The 27,387-nt window shown below is 40.3% G+C and overlaps 1 protein-coding gene across 1 annotated transcript; it reads right to left on the reverse strand.

Annotated features, from left to right (window-relative positions):
• Nucleotides 1-27: 27 nt before the first annotated feature.
• Nucleotides 28-27,193, reverse strand: ccdc180 (coiled-coil domain containing 180). Its single transcript, XM_067405954.1, has 37 exons — nt 27,069-27,193; nt 26,793-26,923; nt 26,602-26,681; nt 24,978-25,087; nt 24,728-24,856; nt 24,508-24,618; nt 24,332-24,427; nt 24,085-24,248; nt 21,823-21,942; nt 21,650-21,729; nt 21,467-21,555; nt 21,261-21,380; nt 20,943-21,116; nt 20,589-20,704; nt 20,315-20,441; nt 20,182-20,224; nt 19,966-20,090; nt 19,685-19,872; nt 19,264-19,439; nt 17,750-17,930; nt 17,512-17,658; nt 17,262-17,406; nt 17,049-17,165; nt 16,862-16,960; nt 16,696-16,782; nt 16,421-16,608; nt 16,064-16,128; nt 15,829-15,937; nt 15,504-15,578; nt 15,352-15,421; nt 15,112-15,256; nt 13,110-13,270; nt 12,745-12,882; nt 12,517-12,628; nt 1,159-1,261; nt 558-699; nt 28-177 (listed from the first exon to the last, which is right to left on the reverse strand). Exons 1-37 carry the CDS (start codon nt 27,126-27,128, stop codon nt 43-45), a joined length of 4,458 nt encoding a protein of 1,485 aa, XP_067262055.1. The 5' UTR covers nt 27,129-27,193; the 3' UTR covers nt 28-42.
• Nucleotides 27,194-27,387: the final 194 nt, after the last annotated feature.

Consider the following 27,387-nt stretch of genomic DNA (forward strand, 5'->3'; position numbering starts at 1 on the left):
ATGCCTTGGCTTAGACTGTCAGTGTTCATAGATGTCTCATGGTCATTCAGAGTTGAGTGAAGCGAGGGTTTTTAGCTGACTCTGCCAATAGTCGTGCCACTGCTTCAGCTGTCTTTCCTGAGCATCACACTCTCGCAGGCTTTTGTCCAGCTCCTCCTGAACCCTCCGCCTATAAAGCTGGGGGAAGATTAATGCAGGCACACAAGCAGAACATTTTTTATATTTATATATGTTCATATTCTTTAACATTCAGCCTGCACCAGGGTTTCTGCTTTAGGTGCAACAAAAATGAAATGGACATAAGGCTGTTCCCAGCAAATTACTAATGCATGATGTCACAGACCTCTGAATGGATGAATTAGCATCTGCCACAGCCTCATTTGAGCTGTAATTGGCACTTTACAGCTCCAATAGAGTTTATGTTATTGTTGTAAATCCTAGTACATAAAGCTTATGTACAGTTGTTGTATGCAGATCCAAAAAGAGCATAAAAGCCTATTTTCATGCTCTAACAGGCATGTTTATACAAGAACAGAACTCATTTTAAATGAACTTACCTCATGCATGGCATCTCGCACCTCAATGGTCTTAAAATGCCCTAGTGTTGCTTTAGCAGTTGTGATGGTGGCCGTTTCCAGAGCTTCTTTATGAAATGTGCTATCATCAGTGGATCCGAAGTAACAAATGCCTGGCCATGTTCTACAAAACAACACGCTGAGCATTTAATATTCACAATTAATGTCCCATAAACAGTTAACCCTCTGATGCATGGTGACTATTGCAGATGAGTAACTCTATCAGAATGAATTACTTGGAATTAGTAATTACATTTTATTCAATTTTTTTTTTTTTTTTTTTTACTAGATATGGAATCATGTTCTTGTTTTAAAGTCGTTTGAAGAAACCCAAAACATTGAGATCAGTGTTATTGTAAAAAAAAAAAAAAAAAAAAAAACTATTCAAAATAGTAGAAATAAAGATGTATAGTAATAAAATAAAATAGAAGAAAAACTTGAGCAAAATGTAGAAATGTTGCCTTAGCAACTAACTGAAATAAAAGAAAGTTTGGAGTTGAAGTACTGAAATTACTAAAGCAAAAAAAAAAAAAAAAAAACTGGTGCTTGAAAGACATTTTCCTTGGTTATGGTATTTTCATACCTGCTGCCCTTCTGCATCAGAGCACTGCTCTTGTCTTCCAGCAAAAGTCCAGTTTGTGCTTGGCGAATGAGTTTAGTAATATTTTCCTTCTTTTGTTCAGCATCTGCTTTTCCAAAAGACATTCAGGTTCAATTCAGTAAATTAACGATTGTTATAAGCAGTGTTGGGAACGTTACTTTTATACAGTAAGTACTGTTACACTATTGTGTTACTAAAAAGTTACATTGTTACTTTTTATGGAAAGTATGGTTTTAAAAAGATTTTCTCCAACCTTCAGCTGACAGAGGCTAAAGGTCTCCCTGCAGTTCCCTTTCGAAGTGGAACTCACTGCGTCTTGGATCGGTGCTATGGGGAACACCATCAGTGTGACCGGTGTCTGAAGCATTGAAAGCATTTCATTGGCCAACAACAGTCCATGTCACTACCAGAGCACTCACGCATATAAGAGTGCCTGCAATAGATGTCATTAACTCTTTTTGTCTTTAGGAGATGCTTGTTTGCATGCTACAAATGCTACAAGTGGAGCACGTTCAACTCCTCAAGGAAGCTAGATGTGCTCATTTTGATGCATTCACGAGACTGACTGAAAGAGGCTGGTAAGAAGATTTGTTCTTCCTTGATTCTCACCCCAAGGTGTAATAGCGTTTTAAGCATTTGAGGGAGTTTAAAGCACTCTTAGTGATGCATTCATGGTAGCAGACTCTGTTCATGCTTCATTCCCGATTGATGGATAAGAATCTGGCTTTGAACGGAGTGCATTCAGCTCTTGAGGAAGTTCAATGAATGCTCTGTGATGCGGTGAGAAGCTTCACCTATGCTTGACTCTTGAGAGCCTACACCCTATAGTTCAGATCCCATAGCCACCTTAGCGGCAAGGCGGGATCGATCGAGGGGATTGACGGAAGTCTTTTTTCCTATTGGGACTCCACCTGTTAGCTCCAATACTTACATGTCAGTTTCTAATCTAAAAAAAAAGAGAGTTGAGGCAGATGTTATTAATAAATCCGTCCCCTCTGCTGTCCACAAGCAGATAGCAAATGTTGCTGGCATCATCCAGCCAAGATGAGGTGGATGAAGTTGATGAGGGCGAGGATATTGCTTATAGTGAGCTCTCTGTCTGCCAGCTCCACTTACAAGGAGTTGCTGGAAGTGATGGCCCGCGGCACGACTAGACTAGATCTGGTTTGGGGGAGCGAGACAGGAAGTCCCTCATGAGTGATTCACGTTAGGCTATAACCGCCCCACTTCGTCCCTGCCTTGCTTCGATCCTAATCCTAACTATCTCATGTATGAACTGCAGGGCATATGCGTCAGCAAGTCAGGCTGGTGTTTCCTTGCACCCAATGATGACATTGCAAGTGTACCAGGTGGATCTGCTGGTCCCACTTTATATTAAGTGGCCTTAACTACTACGTACTTACATCAAAAAAGAAGTACAGTGTACTTATTGGGTTCCTATTGAATTGCAAAACACTTTTGCTGCTATTGATGTGGGATACGGGTAAGGTTAGGGACAGGTTAGGTGGTATGGGTAGGTTTAAGGGTAGGGGTAAGGTGTAAGAGATGGGTCAACAGTGTAATTATAAATGTAATTACAGAAATTAATTACAGATGTAATTACATTCAGGTGTTTTTAAAATATAAGTACAATGTAAAAACATGTATGTACACAATAAGTGCATTGTATTAAATGATTAATTTAAATGTAAGTACATAGTAGTTAAGGCCACTTAATATAAAGTGGGTCCGATCTGCTTAAAAAGCGGGGACTGTCTCACAAGGCGGTCGCAGAGCTGCGCCACACCACAAATTTGGACCTCCGGGATACCAGATAAACTGCTGCTATTGGGTGTTCAATGGCAGCGATGGTGGCCACGGAGAGGCATCTGTGGTTGAACTTGCCAGACATCAAGGAGAATGAGAAAAACTTTCTCCTTGATACACCAGTCTTGCCCTCTGAACTTTTTGGCACATCTATAGAGACAGTAGTCAGAAGGTTTAGAGGCAAGGGCACCATCAGCAGCTTTCAGGGGATACATTCCACGCCGGTCTAAGTCTTCACCCAATATCTCTGGGGGACCTGGTCCTTCACAGTTTTAAGACTGGAGGCAGGGCCAGAGGCTGAGCATGGACACTCATGTTCTTCCTCTAGCGAGGAGAAGAGCGCAGAGGAGGCGGGACGCTAAGAGGAAATAATTGAAGGAAACGATTTTGGCCTAATTGCACAGGCCTAATTTAATTAAAACCTAATTGCAGGGGAAAAGTAGCATATAGAAATGGTCTACCTAGGCCAGTTTTCCTGAATAGCTTTGTCAAGCTAAAGAAGCTGACATAACTAAACCTTAGAGCTCTCCTCTTGGGCCACATATGGCTAAAACTGGGCCCACAAGGAAGGGAGGAAAGTTGAAAAAGACCACTTTTTTCATTGTCACAGGGTATATGAGCTTGGGTAATGGTTGAAGGAATATTACCACTTGATGGCCTATAAGTCTTAGGATGCACCCTGTATAGGGCTGTGATGGTGGCAATTTTTTACTACCGCAGTGGGAAATCACCAACAACCGGCGGTGTTGCGGTGGTGGAGTCCGAAGGGGTTGTTTGGTTTTATAAATATATATATATATAGATCTCAGAGGTTGCGTTAGTCCGTCATTTTGACGGACTGTAAAAAATATGTCATAATCAATTTTTACTCGTCATTTTAATTTTTATATTTTAATGATAAGACTTTTAATAGCTTCTGATTTTGTCCACATTTTCATTTTTATTCACAAACTTACAGGATAAGTAAATAGGCCTAGCCTATGCATTTATTTATATTATGAAAAGAAAGTTGAACAAAGACTGCGTCACTTTTTCAGTTTCCATCTTGAACACTTGTCATGGATCGTGAGTGAACGTGATCATCCTTTCCTCTTTGCAGAATGATATATATAAATATAGAAAATATGTTGAAAGACTCAGTAGCTTACTGAAATTGTCAGTTCAGTCAGTGTTGCAAATAATGTCACGTAGCATTATACCTCAGAAAAGCCATTCGTTGACCATAAACTTGATAGTCAGCAAGAAAAATAACAAAACGAACCATTTAAAACAAAACAAACTGGATTAGAATCTTAACTTTAACTGCCCGCTCGACCAAATGGTAGAGCACATTTTGAGTCACTATATTTCACTGAGAGGAGTACCTAACTTAACTCAAGCTGATTGAGCCATCTCTACCATCTGGTTTGAGGTATGTTATGCCACAAAAAATCCACTAGATGTCAGAGTGTCAATCAACAGCACTTGTTACAACACTTCCTCAAACATGGATGTCAGAAACAAAGTTCCCTTTCGATACTTCACTCGTACTGCGTATGGGGAAAGGTCTCCTTTTTCCCCGTTACTGAAGCCTTTTTCAATAACGCAGTGTAACTGCATCGTCATTGGTTCACTCATAGACAAGTTGTTGAACCAATGACGGCGCGGCATAGCCGCTCGGCCTATGGCGACAAAGCCCGCGAATATTCCCGCCGAAATGGGCGGGGTAGCTATATTAAGCAGGCGCGTCGCCATAGGATTTCAGTTCTCTCTCCTTCAGCGACGACTTCATATCACTCTTCGCTGATCTCCGGCTGAAGCCTTCGCCGCCTGGAAGAAGCTCGCCTGGGAGAAGTTCTCGCCGCCGTTGAAGAGGCTCCCGCAGCGGACTGAGCTGAGACCGCCGAACGAAGACAGCGCCGGCGCCCTCGCAGACTGCCGCTCTCGAGCCGCCCGCTTCCCGCTTCCGGCCGCCTCTCAGCGCGTCTCCTGCCGCCATCCGGCGCCGTTCAAAGAGCTTTTCCCGCGGCTTAACGTCGCTTTCTAAAAGAGCTTTCCCAGCGGCTCTCGCTGCTCTAGCTACAATCGCCGTTTTCACGGCGGCGGCGTTGCCTACAATGCCGCGCCACAACTGTGGCACATGCAGAGCCAATCGCTCCGCGGATCTTCGTTCTCTAGCAGCTGTTCACCGCGCCGCCCTAGTGCCGCCTTCAGCATCTGAGAGCATTCAGCTTATTCCCTGCCGTCTTCCGTCAGGTGAGTACAGAGCTTATTTTTCTACTTTCTCGCTGGCGTTTGCTTCAAATGCCATCTCCGAACGTGTTATTTGCCGGGTCCTCCCCCGCAAACCGCGCTCGTTGAGGATGCGAGCTCTCGTTCTCTCAGCTGAATTTGACATGATGCTCTCCCCTGACTTAGGCGAGACTCGTGATACATTTTCTATCTGAGTGAGTTTATTTCTCCCTATGTGCGTCGCTCGCCGGTCCCTCCCCCGCGAGCCGCGTTAATTCAGATATATGACATGTCTTTCTTCCTTAGCTTGGGTGAGAAACATATACGCTTAATACGCTTAATTTAATGGAGCATCTTTCTGCTGTTTGCACTGAGTCTTCTCTATGCGTTGTTCGCCGGTTCTGCCCGCGAGCCATGTTGATTGAGAAATATAACATGTCACTTTTCCCCCTCTTGGGTGACTCCCATGTTATAAACATTCAGTTTATATAGCAGATTTTTGCAGAAGTTAACAATCTCTCAGCTGAATTTGACATGATGCTCTTGACTTAGGCGAGACTCATGATACATTTTCTATTTGTGTGAGTGTATTTTTCCTTATCTCAATGCGCGTCGCTCGCCGGTTCCGCCCCGCAAGCCGCGTCGATTGAGAAATATAACGTGACCTTCTCCCCGGACTCAGGCGAGAAACATGTTTTTATACTGTATTAATGGAGCTGATTCTGCTGTTTGCGCTGAGTTTTTCTATGCGTTGCTTGCCGGTTCTGCTCCGCAAGCCGCTTCATTGAGAAATATAACATGTCGCTCTCCCCCTGTCTCGGGTGAGACATATGTTATTTATATATATATATATATATATGTGTGTATATATACAGTTGATACAGCGTATTTCTGCCGAGTTTGCTGAATTTTTCAGCGCGTTGCTTGCCGGTTCTGCCCTGCAAGCGTCCTTTGAGAAATATAACAACACTCTCACCTGTCTTAGGTGAGACCTATGTTATTTATATTCAGCATATCAGTTGATGTAGCATATTATTCCAGTCTCTCTGCGTGTCGTTTGCCGGCCCTGCCCCTGCAAGCCACGTTCATGAGGATGTATGCGCTCACTGAAAGCGAGCTCAATGCTCACTTGTGCTTGGTGGAACTAACATGCTCATTATGCTGGACCTCTGTTCATGTGACTTGCTGGCTCTGCCCTGCAAGCCATGTTCATTGAGGTAGAGCGGTCTCACTTCCGACACCGCTCTGTGGAATATATCTTGATGCTCTCCCCTGACTCAGGTGGGACACATGTATATTTTTCCAAGAAGCATATATCTGTTTACTGAGTTTCTCAGCATGTTGTTTGCCGGTTTCACCCTGCAAGCCACGTTCATGAGGATGCATGAGCATTTCTAAAAACTAGCCGGTATGCAGGCCCCCCTTCCAGCGGCCCGCCAACCGGCACCATTCAACCCCTTGTCACACGGGCCTGGCAGGCCATCCCCGGAGTATCAAGGGGGTTCTGGGGATAATATCTCAAGGCTACTCGCTCCAGTTTGCTCGCAGACCCCTGCGTTTTTGCGGGGTGCTTCCCACTTCAGTAAACACGGACGACGCTCACGTCCTCCGAGCCGAAGTGATGTCTCTGTTCGAGAAGGGGCCTATAGAAATGGTCTCCCCTCAGAGAGCGATTTACAGCCATTACTTCCTCATTCCCTAGAGTGATGGCGGTCTTAGATCCATCTTAGACCTCAGACTCCTGAACCTTTCCCTCATGAGATGGAAGTTCAAGATGTTAATGCTGAAACAGATCCTCGCGCAGGTTTGCCCCGGGGACTGGTTCTGCTTGCTGGACCTGAAAAATGCATACTTTCACATCCAGATAGCCCCCCATCTCAGGCGATTCTTGAGATTCGCATTCGAAGGCGTGGCTTGCCAATATATGGTCCTTCCATTCGGGCTGTCCATAGCTCCTCACACTTTTACCAAGTGCATGAACGTGGCGCTTTCCCCACTGAGACAGTTGGGAATCCGGGTTCTCAATTTTCTCGACGACTGGCTCATCCTAGCCCAGTCACGAGCTGAGCTGGAGCATCACAGATCCGTGCTACTCAGCCACATGGAGTGTCTGGGTCTCAGGGTCAACTTTGCCAAGAGCTCACTGCTCCCCAGCTAACGTATATGTTCCTGGGTGCAGTCTTCGACTCAGCCCGTATGACGGCTGTAGTATCACCAGAGCACGCTCTGGCCATTCAGCAGCTCGCGGCATTGGTCAGGAACAGAGCCTATCTCCCTCTGAAGTACTTCCAGAGGATGCTAGGGCTGATGGCTTCCGCCTTCCCGGTTCTGCAGCTCGGCCTTCTTACGGATGCGGCCTTTGCAATACTGGTTGAAGTTCCGGGTCCCTCCTCACGCCTGGTGGCACGGCCGCCTGCGTTTCGGGGTCAATCAGGCCTGTTAGACAGCTCTGAAACCCTGGATGAACCCTGTATGGTTCAGTCAAGGTGTACCCCTATAGGCGGTGTTCAGAAGAATGGTGCTCTCAACAGATGCACCCAACACAGGTTGGGGTGCTCTTTGCAAGGGCAGACCGGCCTTCAGCTCGTGGTCTCATGAAGAAGCCATCTGCACATCAACTGCCTCGATGTTGGCAGTGATTCGAGCCCTTCACGCCTTTTAGACACACCTGACGGGACGCAACGTCTTAAGTCCAGTCGGACAGCATGACAATGGTGTCATACATAAATTACCAGGGTGGTCTTTCGTCCAGCCGCTTATGCGCTCTGGCGAAGCGTCTTCTGGAATGGGCATTACCAAGGTTTCAGTCACTCAGAGTGACTCACACAACCGGGAGAACAAACTTGGGAGCAGATATGCTATCCCGGAGCAATGTCCCCTCAGACGAGTGGATGCTCCACCCCCAGACGGTTCTCACGATCTGGGAGTTCTTCGGGAAGGCAGAGGTAGACCTCTTCGCCTCAGAAAACAACTCTCACTGCCCAATTTATTTCTCGAAGGAGGACATTGCGCTGGCTCACATCTGGCCCAGCACCCTCCTTTACGCTTTTCCCCCGATTGCTCTGATCTTGCAGATCATCAGATGAATCGGGGAAGACAAGCACAGAGTCCTCCTGGTGGCCCTGCTCTAGAGGAGCCAAGTTTGGTTCTCAGAGCTGTTCAGGCTTTCCATGAAAGCCCCTTGGCCAATCCCCCTGAGACGGGACCTCCTCTCTCAGGCGAACAGGATGATTTGGCATCCCCAGCCAGAACTCTGGGCTCTGCACCTCTGGTCCCTCGACGGGAGCCTGCTAACCTCCCCAGGGACGTGCTGAATACCATTTCTCAGGCGAGAGCTCCTTCCACGAGACGCCTCTACGCCCAGAAATGGTCGGTCTTTGTTAGTTGGTGTTTAACACGCAACATAGACCCAGTGGAGTGTGATGTATCTCCGCTACTGTCTTTTCTCCAGGAGCGTTTGAGTCTGGGTCGCACACCTTCAACGCTCAAAGTTTACGTAGCAGCCATTGCAGCGTTTCATGCTCCTATTGCTGGCCAGTCAGTGGGACGAAACAACCTCCTGGTGCATTTCTTGAGAGGTTCTAGGCGATTAAATCCTCCTCGTCCTCTCACTGTTCCCACCTGGGACCTCTGTTTGGTCCTCCAGAGCTCTTAAAGGGCCTCCCTTTGAGCCACTGCGTTCAGCTGACCTCAGGCCCCTGACGCTCAAAACCGCTCTGCTACTTGCACTAGCATCGGTTAAGCGAGTTGGTGACTTGCAGGCCCTCTCCGTGAGCCCTGCATGCCTTGAGTTCGGGTCCAACGACTCCAAAGTCGTTTTGAAACCTAGGCATGGCTACGTCCCTAAGGTGGTCTTGACTCCATTCAGAGCACGGGTCATTTCCCTCTCAGTGCTTCCTCCCTCGTCGGACAAGCGAGAGCTGGAATTGCTCTGCCCCATCAGGGCATTAAGGACCTACGTTGAGCGATCACAGCCTTTCCGGCAATCCGATCAGCTCTTTATCTGCTTTGGTGGCTGCACCAAAGGGTCTTCAGTCTCAAAGCAACGTCTTGCGTGTCGGATAGTCGATGCTATCACTCTTTGTTACTCCTCTATGGGCCTCAACTGCCCCATAGGAGTTAGAGCCCACTCCACTAGAGGAATGGCTTCCTCTTGGGCCTGGTCTAGTGGAGTTTTGATTAAGACATCTGTGAGGCAGCCGGCTGGTCCTCGCCGTCCACTTTTGTCAGATTTTATCATTTGGATGTCCCGACCTTACAAGCTCGGTCATCTCGGTATGATCCAGCGGCCTCTATTGAGCTCCGCTTCATGCCACTCTGGGAGTTAACTCCCCTTTTGGTAGTGTAACAAGGGTTCGACGGCTCCAGCCTTCTCACTTGTCCTCTGGTTCCCTCGCGGTGTCCAAGACAAGTCCAGTCGTTCCCTGCCGTGGTACGGCGCGGTTGAATTCGTTCCCCATACGCAGTACGAGTGAAGTATCGAAAGGGAACGTACTCGGTTACTAACGTAACCTCGGTTCCCTGAGATACGGAACGAGTACTGCGTTACATGCCGTGCCACGAGGCTGCGGCTTTAGTGTCGTCGCTTCAGTCGAATGACCTGAAATCCTATGGCGAAGCGCCTGCTTAAATAGCTACCCCGCCCATTTCGGCGGGAATATTCACGGGCTTTGTCGCCATAGGCCGAGCGGCTATGCCGCGCCGTCATTGGTTCAACAACTTGTCTATGAGTGAACCAATGACGATGCAGTTACACTGTGTTATTGAAAAAGGCTTCAGTAACGGGGAAAAAGGAGACCTTTCCCCATACGCAGTACTCGTTCCGTATCTCAGGGAACAGAGGTTACGTTAGTAACCGAGTACGAAATCACTCCTGCCTGCCATGTGAACTGTTCTTGGTGAAAATTTGCAAGGTAAGCACATTTTTTTTTGACATATTACACTGTAAGAGCCCTAACTTTACAAAATTATGTTACTTGGTGCCATGAGAAAACTTTAGTATGTTTCAAATAATTTTTCAAAAACATGCTCAACCAAACGGTTGATTTGTCACTTAAAGGTAAATGCAGAAAAGCTAAGGTAATGTTTTCAGATCATCCATTTCTGCAGTCAGAATGGACTATTCGCTGAGAAATATAAACTTCTGATCATTATTAGCTATGAATATGACAGCTATTGTTATTTCTTCATGAAATATGCTGAGATAATTTCTTAAATATGTATTTTTTTGCCACTTTTGCATATTTTTTGATGTAAATATAATGAATTCATTGAATTAATGTGTGGAAATCATTATTATATGAGGCAATTACTTCTTAAATGACATGCTGGTGAACTAACATTATTAAAATTGTAAGAGATTGTTATTTAATTATTTGTTTGTTGTTGCTTTTTTTTACAGTTACTAGATGGATGTCAACAGTTTCTATGGTACAAGAACATGCACTCTTTCAGGCCCTTGTCCCAGAAAACCCCCTAGATTCTGATGCTGATCTCAGTGATGTTGATGACCCAATAGAGGATCCAGAGTCTCACCCTGTCTGAGAAGAGAAATGTTCATGTGTCAAAAAAATCCTGTTGCACTACCACACGTGATGGCGTTTCTTGAATCATAAAAGCCTAAAATGCCATTATGTTACTATCTTTTGCTATTTTGTGTTTAGTTTTTGAATGCAGAAAGAATGTAATGTCTTTATTTTTGTTACTTTTAGTTATTTGTGTTATTTATTTTGTTTATTGTTATAAAAACAAGAAAACATGTAATTTTCTGTCATAAAATGAAAATCTGAAATATTTTATAGAATATTTCAATAAATAAACAAGATTCAATATATAAAACTATTTTATTTTGATTATGTTTTAAATAAATTAGTATTTTATATCATAGTATATATCATATTTTCTGAATTTCATAGTATGTGTATGAATTTTTTTATTTTACCTTTAAGTGCCATCTCAACCATTTGGTAGAGGCCGATATTTAAAAAATTATGGGATGTATTGAAAAAAAATACAGTGAGTGTGGTAAATAGTGATATAATGAGATACAAATGCAAACAAAAAAAATTTTCAAATGCTTTTTTCTTGGTGGGGCAGTTAAAGGGTTAATTATGTAAGTATTATAACTTTATTATTATAAAATTATTAAACTGGGTGCTTGGCTGTGCGTAATCAAGCGCATCGTTTTATTCTGGAGAATGAACTCGTGCTCTGCAGACACTGGAGCGCACTCACCACCAACTGGACAGGGGTGGGAATTACATTTACAAGCTACATCAGCCTCAGTAATCTTTCAAAATGACAGACAGGCTTCATATTTTTTCCCTCACTGCTAAAATAAAAATTTAGTTAACGCGACCTCTGAGATATATACATATATACATCACACTACTGCCAGTGACACTCCACCACTGCGGTGGCACGGTTGTCATGCCAACCATCACAGCCCCAAGCCCTGTATGATTGAGGTTTCGGACTCTAGCTAAAAAAGTCTGTAGAGTCAGTAATGCTAAGCCCATTGTGGTTATAGGCATAGGCACAGCTAATGAGACAGGCATTCCCTCATCATGGCGGAGTCAGTATTTGTTCCCCATAGCGTCGATTTAAGACAAAGGGTTGAATTCCACTTCGAAAGGGAACGTCTTACATAACAATGTAACCATGGTTCCCTGAGAAGGGGTACGAGACACTGTTTCTTGTTGCCATACCTCGGGATTACCTGCACGTCTTCTTAAGACAAAAAAGTTGATGCCAGCTATTGTAGATGCCCTCTTATATGCGTGGGCACTCTGTCAACAACGTCATGGACTTGTTGGAAATTGGTGTGTGTATACACATGCTTTAGATACCGGTCACACTGATGGCATTCCCCATAGTGCAGATTCAAGACACAGTATCTCATTCCCCTTCTCAGGGAACCATGGTTATATTCAAAACCTGAGATGTTATCCACCAAAATAAATGCTCCTTTGGTTTAACGTTTGAAAGCAAAGAAGTTAGGACTGCCATAAATATTAGTATTGTAATTTTACTCTTGTGTTGCAAATAAAATTATACAAAAATTATTATTATTATTATTACATAGTAATTGAATTGGGGAACAATATTTTCCTTTTTATATTTTTACTTCTATTTTTTTACAACAATAATAATACAATAAAAATAATGTTAATAATATTATTATATTAAGTTATATTGAATTGAGGGAATAAATTGATTTCATATTCTTTTTTCTTTTTTTCCTTAGCTGATCACATGCCTGAAAGACCCAAACCTGTTTTGTGGCACCATCTACAAATCAATACTATTAATTCATAAACTTACATCCCACTTGAACCTCGTGGATGGTTATGAGATTGTCGAACTGGAAGAGTAAGGCCTCTGCCAACCTGGAAAGTGCAGTTACAAATTCTTCTGCATTTTTGAGGGCACAGGCCTGTCCAGAAATAAGAACAAGTTGAAATTTATTGAGGTTTAAAAAAAAAAAAAAAAAAGCAATAAAAGCAGAACAGCGATTATTGGAGTGAAAGTCTAAAGCAGTAAGTCTGTAACCTGAACTTCCTGTCTGGTATTCTGGATGGCTTGTCTTTGTTCTCTCTGTCTGTCCTCCTCAGCTGCCACCAGCTGCTTCAGTTCTGTCTCACAAGCCGGATGGCTCAGACGCACACGCAACTGACCACTGTGCTCCCTCTATGACAGCAGGCCACAGAACAGCAGAAACCTGGTGACTATGCTTTATACATAGTTAGGGGTGCATGTATTTGAATAATATTTTGCAAATATCTGAGGCAAATAACAGTAATATTTCATTATGACAGTTTAATGGCTTCTTCCGCAGAATTACTACATGAGAGGAACTTAGGAGGGTTATGATCATTTCCTCTGCCCTTACCATTGTTCTGCATTTGTTCACATACCCTCTTTTGTTCACTCTGCTGTTGAACTAGTTTAAACCGGTGTTGAATTTGTGTCATGCTTTGCGTCTGCTCTTCAAGGTGTTGATCTCTTAGTTTAGAGAAAAGCTTCTCTGGTACGCTAGACAGAAACTCCTCAATGGCCTTCAACTGCACCTGAAATTCTACACGAAGTGAAAACTTTCACATATTGTCATGTAATATAAATGAACATGATCTTGTCTTGTAATTAGACCTCTGTATTGTTATAACAGAGATTGCAAGGCAGTATGGTATTGTATGGTTGTATGGTATATTCCAAAAACACTGCATTTTAACTGTCCGTCACCATCTTTTCACCTATTTTCCACAATTAAGGCAAGACACTACAGGTGAATAGGGTAAACATTTTAACAAATAGATATCACCATACTTCCGCAGCTAATTAATTGCAGTACATTAAGACACCTGTTTAGTATTACAAATTTTCAAAAATGTTGTTTAAATATGCAAATGATGCATTAACTAATTAAATATGCACTATTTACAGAACAGAAATCTGAACACTGGATAAAGCCAGGTTGAAAATTAATGTTTTTGCCTGTAGTGTCTTTAATTCATCTCAAAGTCAATTTAAACTTTGTTTGTAGATAATTTGGTTACACTTTATATGGATAATCCACTTTGGACATTCTATATAAGTAACTCTGCAACTACATGTAGACTTTTAGGTTAGAGTTAGGGAGAATGTTAGTAGAATAAGTTGACATGTACTTGAAAATTTACTTATAGTCAGTAGGACCATCAAAATTAAAGTACACAGTAAGATTTTTGCTGTTGTATGAGCTTGCAGGTTTTTTTTTTTTCTCTCAGGATAAATTGCATGGAAATCGTTGATGCTTGTATTGTTGCGGCACAAATTGTGTGAAAGGAATTATGAGCCGAGCTGATCACCTTCTGACCTCTCTAAAATTTTTAAACGTTTAAAAAATTTGGGGAGTTATCCCGATTTTGACCAGTGTATAGGCTGTTCCCTATTGCCAAATCAAGCATGGACATTTTTAAAAAGGACTTGAAGACCTGCTTTTTTTATCAAGCTTTCGGAGTTTGATTAAGTCGGAGAACTGTGAGTGACTGATGGCATGATTTTCTTGGTGTTATGTTTGGTTGTTATTTTATGTTTGTATCAATTTTATAGTTATCTACTATTTATTGACATCACTTTGGTCCAATTTTATGGTTGGCATCAAGAGGGGCATACGATGATCTAAAGCCCCCATCCCCTAAAACCCCCGGAACGTGCGGGAACACAATTTGAACCAAACGCGATTTCAACCACAAGCCCCCCCAAGTCATATGTCCTGACACCAGGACTGGCTAGATCTATGAATATTATTAGATTTATATAACTTTACAGTGTGAACATACACTGACACACACACAAACACTCTCTAGTAATTGTTTTGTTGAAAGGAACTGCTGTGCTGTTCTCTGATTTTTACAAAATTATTTGCACACTCATCTTTTTGTTTTTTCTATCCGAAGCTATAGCAGCAACATTGAAAGCTCCAGTCTCTGTGTTTAGCGCAAAAGCTCACATGATTTTGGTCGGCTCTGCATGCAGTACAGTCCTGCACCAGCTGCTTCGACACGATTATCAATTTAACTGACTTACGAACTAACGTATGTGGCTCATGACCTCCCGAGTGTCCGAACTCACACAGTGCACGCCCGTCTTTGGCACAGATTCACCTTATGCACGTAAATAATACTATTAAATGCAAAGTTACTTATAGTTAGTAGAATATCTATAGTGGATTATTGAAATAAAGTGTTACCAATAATTTCCTTCTCAGGTGTGTCATTTTAGTTTTTTTTTTTCTTTTGAAAAATTCAATGCTTTTTAAGAAATTTAAATGTGAACCATACAATGGTGACAGCATCATACAATGGTGAGATTATCAAAATATTTGCATACTAAATTGTAATACTTTTTTAATTTGAGGGCAATATTCAAAGAGTTCACCTTGCAGGCAGCTGTTGTGGTAATCATGTGACTGACTCTGGTAGATAAGAAGTCTTTTGTTTATATCCTCTGCACATTGATCAAATGTCTCCTGCAGTTGCTCAGAACGAGTGATAGGGCGGCGCTCTTTCTTCTTATAGAACTCCTGATGGTGACACATAGTTAAGTTACACACTAAAATCAACTTACTTAACACCAAATGCTTAATTCACACTGACTGTGATCATATTTTTATAGTACCTCTGCCACCAAGAGGAGAATATCATTGGCTTTCCACAGAATACTGGTGATTGAGGCTTTGAATGAAACACTGAGAAATACAAATTTCAGAGAATATGAAGCAAAAAAAAAAAAAAAAAAAACATAAAATAACAGCTAGCAGATGCACTAACCTGTCCTTCTGCTCTTCAGGTTTTGAGCCAAAAATAAGGAATTTCTTATCAAAGCGGTTGGGTTTGGAAACCCTCCTTACACAGACAGAATCATTTCAAAGAAATAAAAAAGAATGTTTCTTAAATTAGAACATTTTGTATCATAAATGTACATTTTACATGATCAATGAATGTAAAGTATACTAATTATTATATTAACAGCTTTTACATTAACTACATTTTTCTATGTAGACAGATTTTATTATTATATTACCACTTGAGGAGAGCCATTGCCACTTCTCTAATAGTATTTCCTAAATCTCTTATCATATTTGAAATGCCAAACCTCTGTGTGGTCATCGACTCCACTGACTTTCTGTGAAGAGTTTCTATTCCAGACTGACTGGCGCTCTTTCCTGACCTCTGACCTGATTCAAGAGGGGAGTTTAACTTTGCTGAAGGCAAAGAATTTCAAATTTTACAATCACAAAAACTAGTTACAGGTGAGTGTAAAAAGTAACTAATAACACTGTAGTTCACTACAAAGGCAGTATTAATTGAGGACAAACGAACAACCAAACCTGCTGAAAAGTGTCTTTCTGTTGGGTCAGTGTTTACCTCCTTGAGTTCTTTAGTTTTGCCTACCCTGTTCAAGGAAAGAGACATTATGTACATAATGAGAAGTAGATTATTTCCTCATTTTTTTTTAAAGTTTTCATTTTACTTAGATGTCATGTGTTAGTTCCGTGAGCATTGCAAAAAGCTGCCCACAACAGAAACAATTACGCAAACAAACTGAAGTAAAACTTGAATCACGTTGAGGGAATCAAGTCTCTTATGACTATGAGGACAATGTTAACAAAACTATTCAAGTAGATCCCAAAAACAAACTCAAGACCTTGAAAAGGGCATACTAGGCCCTCTTTAAGGACACTGACTTGAGTAGGCCTTTGATAACCCCCACTGCTGCATCATCCAGGAAGGACACTCCAATGCGGCTAGGATGGAGCAGGCTGTCTCCATCTGGACTGCCTGTTTTTTCCTGTATACGGGACCTGGTGCGAGCTGCAACTGCAAAAGCCCCCTGAAGTGGAGTCTCTGGTCGGGGGACAGCCATAGAGGCATCCTAAAAAAATATATCAGACATTATTATCCATGTCTATAGGGATTACATGTCAAAATACCAGTAACATTGGAAAGTGTAATGCCCTACCAAGAAGCATTCAAGATACTGACACCTCTTCTGTAGCTCCTCCATCAGAGAATTTGTTAAACTTGTTATCTCCACTACGGTTACAATCTACAAAACAAATAGTTTTCTGTAGACTAGTATAATAATTACATAAATGTGAATCTAATAATATATTAAGAGGATTTACCTTCTTATCAGGGCTGGGTTGGCCATACTTAGCAGTCATTTCCTTTAAATTGCTCAACATGTTGTCAATCGTCTTTTTCTGCATGTTACTCTTTAAAGCCTGAACAGACACATACAAATACAAACATATTATGAACAGTGGACAGAGGGCAAGAATTAAATAAGAGTAAATGATATACTGAAAATACCACGCTTTTGATCTGGATTCGTGTGTTGTTAAAGATTTGTTGCATTTTTTCAAGAAACTTCAGCTCAATAGCAAGAAAACGGAATTTTTCTTCAAACTTCCTGATTATATCTTTGACCTGAGGAAAAATGGATTCTCACTGTGAAATCCTGTCGAAATAATAATTATTTTGTGCATGATCACAGTGATCGACTTATCAGCTGGAAATCTTAACCTGCTCCAGACACTTTGATTCTTTTTCTTCCATGTCCTGCATCATGGCCCCCTCTGCTGAATCGATGCGCTTGTCCATTTTTTCCAGATGTGACTGAAAGACCTCAATTTCTTGGGGTGTAAAATTCCCCCCCTCAGAAAACAATCTTGTGGAATGGACAACAAATGTCATTAATATATTTCACTGGCCAGAATCAGATTCACTGCACAACACAACACTGATGACTGATGAAAGAATATCAGTGACATACTTGAAAGATCTCATTATCTGAACATTTGCTTCCCTCAAGCCCTCCATTTTTAACTCCATCTTTTGTCTGAAGTCTCTTTGTAAAGTCTGGATGATATTGATGTGTTTGTCCAGGCTGGTTTGAAGTGAGGTACAAAGTTTATTTATTCTGTGAATAAAAATGACCAGAATAAGCAGATTGAGTATAAACTGCACACATCATTACCACTCTTTTTTTTGTACATTTATTTGCATTTTACTTTTCAGAATTAGTGGCAAAGGTAAAATCTTTCTCTCTACTGTAGATCTGCATTTGGAAGTCTTCAGTCAGTTTATTTTTCTGTATCTGTAACTCCTGTAAGTCTGTCCGGCAGTCTTCTAGGACTTCTAGTACACCCTTACAGTGTCGATCCACGCGTTCCCGATGTAGCACTAGTTCAGCTGCCCAAATAATGAAGAGAATAATGAATGCTGAGCTCTACATACTGAGCTCGCTTATAAAAAAAAAGTATGCTTAATTCTATTGAATGTGCACTTGTAGTGTACTTCAAATCTTAATAGTATTTTTTTAATGACTTTTTCATGACTATCCATGAGATACAAGTTTGAACAGAAATGACATTAAATTTGAATTTATCATATATGCTTGTTAGTTCATTCAGCAGTACGCTTTAACCATATTTCAAAGACAATAGAATAGAAAGGCAATATATATAGAATACATTTTCGCACTTAAAGCTGCAGTTCATAAGTTTTGCCTCTTTATCGCCATCTCTGTTTGAAACCTGCAATTGCAGTTATTTGCGGAATTATCATCTTTACGTGGGTTGTGCATCGGCACGGCTCCTCAGTGCAGATGAATCTAATGTTTGCTGTCAGTCACCACATTCGTGTGGATAGTGTACTTTGGAATCACAGATTCTACGAAAATAAGAATTTTCACTGGAAAATGTCATCTGAACAAGTAAATAACATGTCTGCCACTTTTGTTCTGACCAACTGAGAATAAAAGCATTACAATAAATTGTGCTGCCAATGGTAATTAAATTTAACGATCGCTTGGCACGGATCACGTCAAACCATGCAAATTATTATTATTGTTATACTTTGTTCTCAAAATGTTATTGTTAACAACATCAGCATTGCGTGACTATGTGTATTTAGTGTGTATTAGCGTTACCTGTAGATTTCATTTTCTGTAGCCACTCCGCAGTCTGAAGTTTTTTTGCTTTTAACTACGGGTGAATCTCCATTTGTCACTGATGATTGTCATTTGGACCTTTCTGGATTACAATCCACCATCAAAATTATAAGTTTAATTATTGCAGCTGCTCTGAGAAAAGGCTGATCCGCCGCCTGTAGCATCCTCCACATGTCATATAGCCTATTAGCTGGGATTCCTTCTTCATGTAAACAGACATGACGTAATGATGCAAAGACGAATGGCCACATGCTCGAATTTCCAGCAGAAACCCACCAGTACCATACAAATTAGAAAAGATTATTACAAGCGTACCGTTGTGAATCAGGCTAATGTAAAGAGATAGTTTTGAACACTGGCTGGTTATGTACTTGCTCAAGAATAGAATAATAACTGATTTTTAACCAAAAGTTATGGACTGCAGCTTTAAGTATATAATTTTAAAGTATATTATTTCCTTAATAAGTACTCTTTTTTATAAGTATGCAAAAGTGTACTTCTTCTTCACAAGGGCTCTTGTTACTCTTCTAAATAAGTAAAAGCCCAAATGGCTTTAGATGTGATGAGACAAACCTGCTCTGACATTGTGAATATCCATCTCGATTCTTACAGTACGGGGTTGGTGGAGTTGGAGGCGAAGTTCCAGCTCTGCTTTCAGTTTCTCATTCTTGGCTTCCACAACAGTCATAGTGTTAGTTAGAATAATATGAAATCTCTCTTCCAGATGGCTGAAAATTTTTTGCCTCACACTGATGGGGAAACACAACAGTATTCATTTCTTTTATTACTCTATGCAGGAATTAAACATAAAAAATAATAATGAAAAACTAAACAGAAAAAACTACATGCAGAAGTAAATTATAGTCAAAAAAGAACATGGGTTTTTTTTTAATTGCACAATTTTAATTTCAGATCATTGGTTATCATTGGTAGAACACAAGATAGACATCAACCAAAGCATTATTGTATTCTTTCATTTTTATTGTACACTTACTCTTTTAGCAATTCAACAATTAGAGCCTTTGGGTATAAAACCAGCTCAGTTTCCTTAAGGTTTGTCTCCAGATCCTCGTCACATGTAGTGTGAAACCCATAGCAGTTGTACATGTTTCCTTTTGCGGTAGTGAAAGTCTCATTGGTTTGAGAGACTGAAAATTCTAGAGCTTTACAATCTTGGTCATCCTACAAAATAGAGGAAATAAAATAATGAAATAATAGAAAAAATTTAATTTTTAATAAATTTAAGAAGGGGAAATATGTATGTGTCATTATTACCAAATCACAGGACGAGCCAAATGTTGAGCTTCCTTGGTTGTTGAAATGTGGCTTTTGTGCACCTCTAGGTTTCACCTCAACATCTTTCTTCAATCTCTCATTCTTAATGGCTGTCATGCTTTGATCTGAGTAAACACCAAATAAACATGATAAATCGGTGTTAAACAATTCAAAGGCAACAAAAATCTGGCTCATTGAGACTAGTTTTCAACTCACCAAGTTTAAGAGAGGGATAAAGTTGGCAAAAATCCTTAGGGTCCTTTGACAAAAAAAAGACAATTCTCTTAACAATGTTTGTCTTGCACAAACATTGATATAACAGCTAGCTTTGTTCTTGTTGAATACGTACCTGGCCATAAACCTCTTTGACATTAAAGCACTGGCTGACAGAAAGACTGTATGCTTGTAATTCCTGAAGGACTATAGATGGGTAACACTCCACAGTTTCCACTTCCTCCATATAGATGTTCATATACCTTAAAGAACAATGCAGTTAAAAGATTTACAAAAATGTCCAGGTTTTCTTTCTTAATTTGTATAATTTTCTAATTAAAGTCAAGTTTGAGCAGCTTAATGTACAAACAAGAACAACAACAACAACAAAAAACCTAAATGTGCGTTACCCATTCTTAATGTCTTTCAAATAGGTTAGTGTCTTCTCTAAGGAGTCTTTCAGAGCTTCTTCTGAGCTTTCCTGCCTGAGTTTGTCCAACATCATATCCAGCTGGGCCTCTTTCCTCTGTCGGGTGAGACATTTGACAGATTATTTCCATGTTCAGCAAACATGTCAAGGCATTAAATGTTACAAAATATTGCAAATAGATAGATATTATGAGCATCAGATTTGGTGGTAAAGCATCACACTAATGCAATTAATAGCACAATATTGTAACACATTACTTTAAAAAGTAACTTTTCCGAACACTTATAAGAAACCTCTTCAAAAGTATTGCATAAAACAGTTAATAAAATCTTGCCTGGCTCTCTTGGTTGTGGACTTGACTGATGGACTCCAATGACTTTTGAAGCTGCTGTTCTCTGTTCAACAGGCCTTCGCAGTGAATCTCCCACAGCTGAGCCAGCCCACAAATAAACTTGAATAAACACTTGCTCTCATTAGCTGCTGTTTTGGCCAAACTTTCAAAAGCTTTCTGTAAGAAGATTAAAATGCAAAGTGTATCACGAGAGAGTACTGACATAAAAAAACATCTAAAGATGCAGAGAACACATCCATAAAGTTGCAAGTTTATAGTCCAAAAGTTAAAACATAATTTAAAGCATTAAGAAAAACTTACATCCAGATTTTCCAAATAGACATCCACTTGTGACTGACACTGGCCAATGAGAGGTAATATCTCCACGTTAACAATATTCTGTATCTCATCTGAGCTGAATCCGAATGTAGACACCTCTATCTGTGTGTAAAGTGTTGAGAATATTATTTTGTTAATGTTGTGTTTTGACAATCAAGACAAATGAGAAAGCTTAACTTATTTCTTACCTTAAATAGATCAACCTCTGCCAAACAGACTTGCCAGCTGTTCTCATAGTTTTTGTGAAGTTTTTCCATTGTGGCAACGTGAATACAATCTAAATAAATGGAACATAGTGCACAAAGTGATGTAGGGCATGCAATAACATTGTATCATTTTGTATTATTGTAATGAGAAGCACATTTTCTGACCCATTTGCTCATTGATGGCAGACAATGCTGAATACCATTCCGCAACTGATGACTCTGAGATTTTTGGAGGCGTCATGTCTCTAAATGTGAGTAAAAGGTACACAGCATGTTAACAATTAATATTAACTGAGTAAATAGAGTGCATGACTAGAAATCTGTGTTTTATTTCTCACCTAAGAATTTCCAGCGTTTGGATGCGTTTCTCACTCAGTGTTTTCTGATCTGACTTCACTGTTCTCAGAGTATCTTGAATGTTTATAGGGTTCTGAATGTGAGGGCTGTTCATAAAGTCTCTGCAGGGAAAACATAAATATAATCAGTAAATCAGTAAATAATCTATATTTTTACTGTTTTTTTTTAAAGGGTTAGTTCACCCAAAAATGAAAATTATGTCATTAATGACTCACCCTCATGTCGTTCCAAACCCGTAAGACCTTCGTTCATCTTCGGAACACAGTTTAAAGGGGGGGTTGCATGCGATTTCACTTTTTTAACTTTAGTTAGTGTGTAATGTTGCTGCTTGAGCATAAACAGTATCTGCAAAGTTACAGCACTGAAAGTTCAATGCACACGGAGATATTGTCTTTTAAAGTTATGGCATTTTATTGCCTACAAAAACGGGTGGTTTGGACTACAACGAGCTTCTTCCCGGGTTGGTGACATCATAAACCCTTGCTATTAACATAAACACGCCCCCGGGAACATGCAACAAAGTGGGCGAGGCCATGTGGCGCAGCATAATGAAAGCGGAAGAGTTGTTTACACCGAACGCGAGCTGTGCGACGCGACGCATCAAAAGATATAGAACCCATTATATTCTGTGATATTTTCTACACTGGATGCGGTGCTGAAGACAGCTTCCTGAATCTACACGAGTTCAATGCTGGATTTACACAAAGACTTTTACTGAAAGATGAAGCAGTTCCCACTTTAAAAGCAGAAGCTGCTGTTTATCAGCCCCAAACTGTAAGTACGTTTTATTGTTTGTCTTTTAAACGTAATGTTATAGTTCTGTTGCTATTTTTAATGCATCTAGGACGTGTACAAAGAGCAACTCGTTTTTGCTAGCCAGTTAGCTAAATTCTAGTGCAACAAACACCAACAAACTTCTATGTTCATAGACAAACAGTTGTTCATGCTATAAATTAAACGCTACCTTTACAAAAATGCGACTACTCAGGCATGTATTTACTACAGGAAAGCTTTAATCAGGATAAAACTGTAATATACTAAATACTAAATGAAATACCATTCATAAACATCCTTCAAAAGCCGCGATTGCAGAGGTTCTACTTTTTCCTCTTCATCTGGGTCTGATTCGGCTCAATTTGATACAGCAATACGGCGCTATTATTTACTTTCCACCTAAGCGCATAACTACGAATGATAAGGGGCGTGGCGTTTCCGGACGCTTCAGCGAATCACGACAGACTGGGCCAGTAACCAACCTGCTGACCAATCTGAGCACATTGCGTATGTCGGAGGGAGTGGCTTCATAGAAGCAGGAAGTCAAACGAGCCGTTCATATGACAGTGGAAACAGAGGTGTAGAATTAAGATAAAATATATGAAAAATACAGCATTTAAAAAAAAAACGAAGCATTAAGACATGTTAAACTGTGCCCCCAAAACACAATCAAGCCTAGAAAAAAAACATGTAAACCCCCCTTTAAGATATTTTAGATTTAGTTCGACAGCTTTCTGTCCCTCCATTGAAAGTGTTTGTACGGTATACTGTCCATGTCCAGAAAGGTAATAAAAACATCATCAAAGTAGTCCATGTGACATCAGTGGGTTAGTTAGAAGTTTTTGAAGCATCGAAAATGTATATCCGGACATTGACGCTGATGACGTGTTATCCGGTGCGCCTGAGCTTCGTTTACAGTCTGAGGGAGACGCACGCTGTATTCAAGCTATTCTACATTGTTTGTATTTTGGTATTGCTATATTTTTTAAAATGGTGCATAGGTGTGCATGTCGCAGATGTCCTAATCGCGTCACTGTCCGGAGCAGAAGGGGGTGGTAATGCACCAATAAGCTGGATGCCAACCGCCATAAAACAGGAAAGAAGAAGAAGAAGAAGCAGTGTCACTGTGGAGTGAAAGCGGATATATATACAACAGACCCGGAAGAGAAGACAATGCTGAATAAAGTCGTAGTTTTTGTTATTTTTGGACCAAAATGTATTTTCAATGCTTCAAAAACTTCTAACTAACCCACTGATGTCACATGGACTACTTTGAAGATGTTTTTATTACCTTTCTGGACATGGACAGTCTACCGTACATACATTTTCAATGGAGGGACAGAAAGCTCTCGGACTAAATCTAAAATATCTTAAACTGTGTTCCGAAGATGAACGGCGGTCTTACGGGTTTGGAACGACATGAGGGTGAGTCATTTTTGGGTGAACTAACCCTTTAACATCAGACATACTTGAACCGGCTGACTGCATCAATAAGTTTCATTCTTTTCCAATCTTGAAGCTTTTCCTCCCATCTCAGCCTTTGGAAAACATCTATCTGCAAATGTTTCTCCATCAAATTCAAACACAGTTTGGCCAAAGCACGTCGATTTGCTAGCAGGGCTTGGTTTATCATCTGTGGAGAACATGGACTCAATCCCAAAAAATAAAATACATATAATGCATGCAAATACATATTTTTCATGTAGAATATACTACCATGGCTTCATTGTCAATCAGTCTGTGGACATCAGGTGGCATCAAATAACTGATTTTCTCTAGTTTAGTGGTGTATTTTCTCAGTAATTCTGCAATCTAGGAAAGAGGAACAAATAAGCAGTGTACAAATCTACTGAATGCAGCATCATTCGCTTTATATAATATAAACCACATACCATGGTTTTTCTCTCAGTTTCATATTTGGCATATATCTCGTCTAGCTCTTTAATCCACTTCTTTTTCAAGGAAGATTCATTGCAGACTTTGTTCCAGATCTCATGTATGTCCTTTTTAAGACAACATAATGAGTAACAATTGAGTCATCCTACACTTATTTACTTGAAAATATTGAATTTGACAAGTAAGCAAGTATTGTATTTGACATTTGGTCCTCACCTGATAGCTATGTGCCACTAAATCAGAAATGTTCTCAATCTTCTGCATAAGTCTTTCAATATTGTCATTATACTCAGCCAATCTGAGCAGGATATCTTTTCCTGTCTGTCTAAATAATGGTTCAAACCCCTAAATGCAGAAATATCACAATATAAGACTTTAGAGAAGAGAGAGAAAATTATAACATATTGATAACTAGGTGCACAACAAATGAATTGGGTTCAAATGAACACTATACAAATGTGTTTACCACAGTGAGGCTGGCGAGATCTGTCTGCAACTGAGAAACAGCTTCATTGTGATCCGTTTGCCTTTTCTCCATAAGACGATCAATGATGTCTGAGTTTTTTTTCTCTGGAACTACAGTCAAAACAGAATCACAACAGACTGACTTTTAGTTCTAAAAGACTTTTGGGAAAATGACTAGGCCTACAGTTTTGTTTTTAGAAATGGCTTCCCTATTGAAACATTATTAGGACATGTACTCCAATTATTCTATATTATATAGTTCATTCCCCCGGTTTCACAGACAAGGCTTAAGCTAGTCCTAGATTAAAATGCATGTTTGAGCTGTTTTAACTGAAAATAACTTGTACTGACATATCTTAAAATATGGCAAAGCCAATGTTTTGTCTCAAAATGCACACCAGTAATTTTTTTTTTTCTTTTTTCTAGGGTACGTTTATAAAAACTACTTAAATGCCCTAATTGAACTGCCTAATCCTGGCTTAAGCCCTGTCTGTGAAACCGGGCCTTTGATTAATATTATTGGCAAGAGATATGTGTCTTGAAGAAAACGTTTCCCTTACAAAAGATTACTGCAGTTATTACATATGGAAAACTGCATTTTTTTTGGACACGAATAAACTGCAGTTTTACTGCTGTTGAACTTCAATGTACTGCAGTCGTACTGTGATTATACTTCATTATAATGCAAATCTATGGTTGTGCTTAAAGGGTTAGTTCACCCTAAAATGAAAATAATGTCATTAATTTCTCACCCTCATGTCGTTCTACACCCGTAAGGCCTTCGTTCATCTTCGGAACACAAATTAAGATATTTTTTATTAAATCCGATGGCTCCGTGAGGCCTCTATAGCCAGCAATGACATTTCCTCTCTCAAGATCCATTAATGTACTAAAAACATATTTAAAACAGTTCATGTGACTACAGTGGTTTAACCTTAATGTTATGAAGCGACAAGAATACATTTTGTGTGCCAAAAAAACAAATTAGCGATATATGATATAGTGATATAGTGATGGGCTGATTTCAAAACACTGCTTCGGAGCTTTACGAATCGAACCAGTGATTCGGCTCTCCTATCAAGCGGCTAAACTGCTGAAATCATGTGACTTTGGCGCTCCGATTTTGTTTGTTTTTTGGCGCACAAAAAGTATTCTAATCACTTTATAATATTAAGGTACATCCACTGAACTCACATGAACTGTTTTTAGTACCTTTATGGATCTTGAGGCCTCACTGAGCCGTCGGATTTCATCAAAAATATCTTAATTTGTGTTCTGAAGATGAACGAAGGTCTTACGGGTGTAGAACGACATGAGGGTGAGTAATAAATGACATTATTTTCATTTTTGGGTGAACTAACCCTTTAATTATACTGCAGTTATACTATTTTGTACTGCAGTTTTACTGCAATTGTACTTCAATATATTGCAGGTCTTTTTTGAACGAAATATAACAGATGCTGGTTTAAAACTAATGTTTGTGTTCTTAGATATTGTTTAGGTTTGCGTACTATGCCTATATGTAAGAAAAGAAAAGAAAAGAAAAGAAAAGAAAAGAAAAGAAAAGAAAAGAAAAGAAAAGAAACAAGATTCCATGGTGGAAACAATTAAGCATCAGTTCTCACCAACAGTGTCTGGAAGACCCCAAACACCCTCAGTATCATCCTGGCCCTCCTTTCTTTTTCTACCTGAATAAACTGTGTCCCTATCAAAAACAGTAACTTTTAATTAAGGTTCAAATCTTCACATTAAAACCGAAATAGACAAATTACAATTCGTATCGTGAGCAGCAGCAGCAGGAGCAGGAGCATCATACCGTGTTGTGATGTTGAATGTCTCATTGAGCTGCTGTGAGGCAGAGTCTGCAGCATCTCCACTTAGCAGACAGTCGCCCTCATCCGCCACGCGCTTCCTCCGCGAGTCATAGAGAGCCAGAGACAACTGAACCTGAGCACAAACACTCAAAATTAACACATTAGGCCACAACAGGTCTTCAGTCCTGAAGATGATCGACAATATTACAAAGAAAGCATCAACAATAAGTAAAACACACATATGTCGTTTAGATATGAACATGAGTTCGTACTATTACCTGGGCGTCAAACATTTGCCGGTACACTTTACCACTGGGAAGCACACGCGTGTCTGCCATTGTAGCCACAAAATAATTGGCTTATTTCAAAACGAAACTATATCGAAATCAATGGGATAGTTCGTTTATTATTAGAGTTCCCCCCCACCCCCCCCAAAAAAAAATAAAAATAAATAAAAAGCAAATGCTATCTACGACTGTCTGAATTCTTGGAAGCGTTCAATCAGGCTGTGTGAAAGCGTTTTCTCGTTGCTATGGCAGTCACTCATGTGACGCGCGGAAAAGCCCAACCAGCGATGAGCTGAAGTGGTGAACTCGG

Source organism: Chanodichthys erythropterus, chromosome 13 (genome assembly GCF_024489055.1).
Source record: "Chanodichthys erythropterus isolate Z2021 chromosome 13, ASM2448905v1, whole genome shotgun sequence".
NCBI lineage: Eukaryota > Metazoa > Chordata > Actinopteri > Cypriniformes > Xenocyprididae > Chanodichthys > Chanodichthys erythropterus.

What these genes read in the sequence shown, in the direction of transcription:
- ccdc180 (XM_067405954.1), bottom strand. Translation starts at nt 27,128, where the DNA reads ATGGCAGACACGCGTGTGCTTCCCAGTGGTAAAGTGTACCGGCAAATG. An exon ending in AGCAGAGTGAACAAAAGAGG is followed by an intron (nt 12,883 to 13,109) that starts GTATGTGAACAA and finishes CTGCTGTCATAG; the next exon opens with AGGGAGCACAGTGGTCAGTT. An exon ending in ATACCAGACAGGAAGTTCAG is followed by an intron (nt 12,629 to 12,744) that starts GTTACAGACTTA and finishes ATTTCTGGACAG; the next exon opens with GCCTGTGCCCTCAAAAATGC.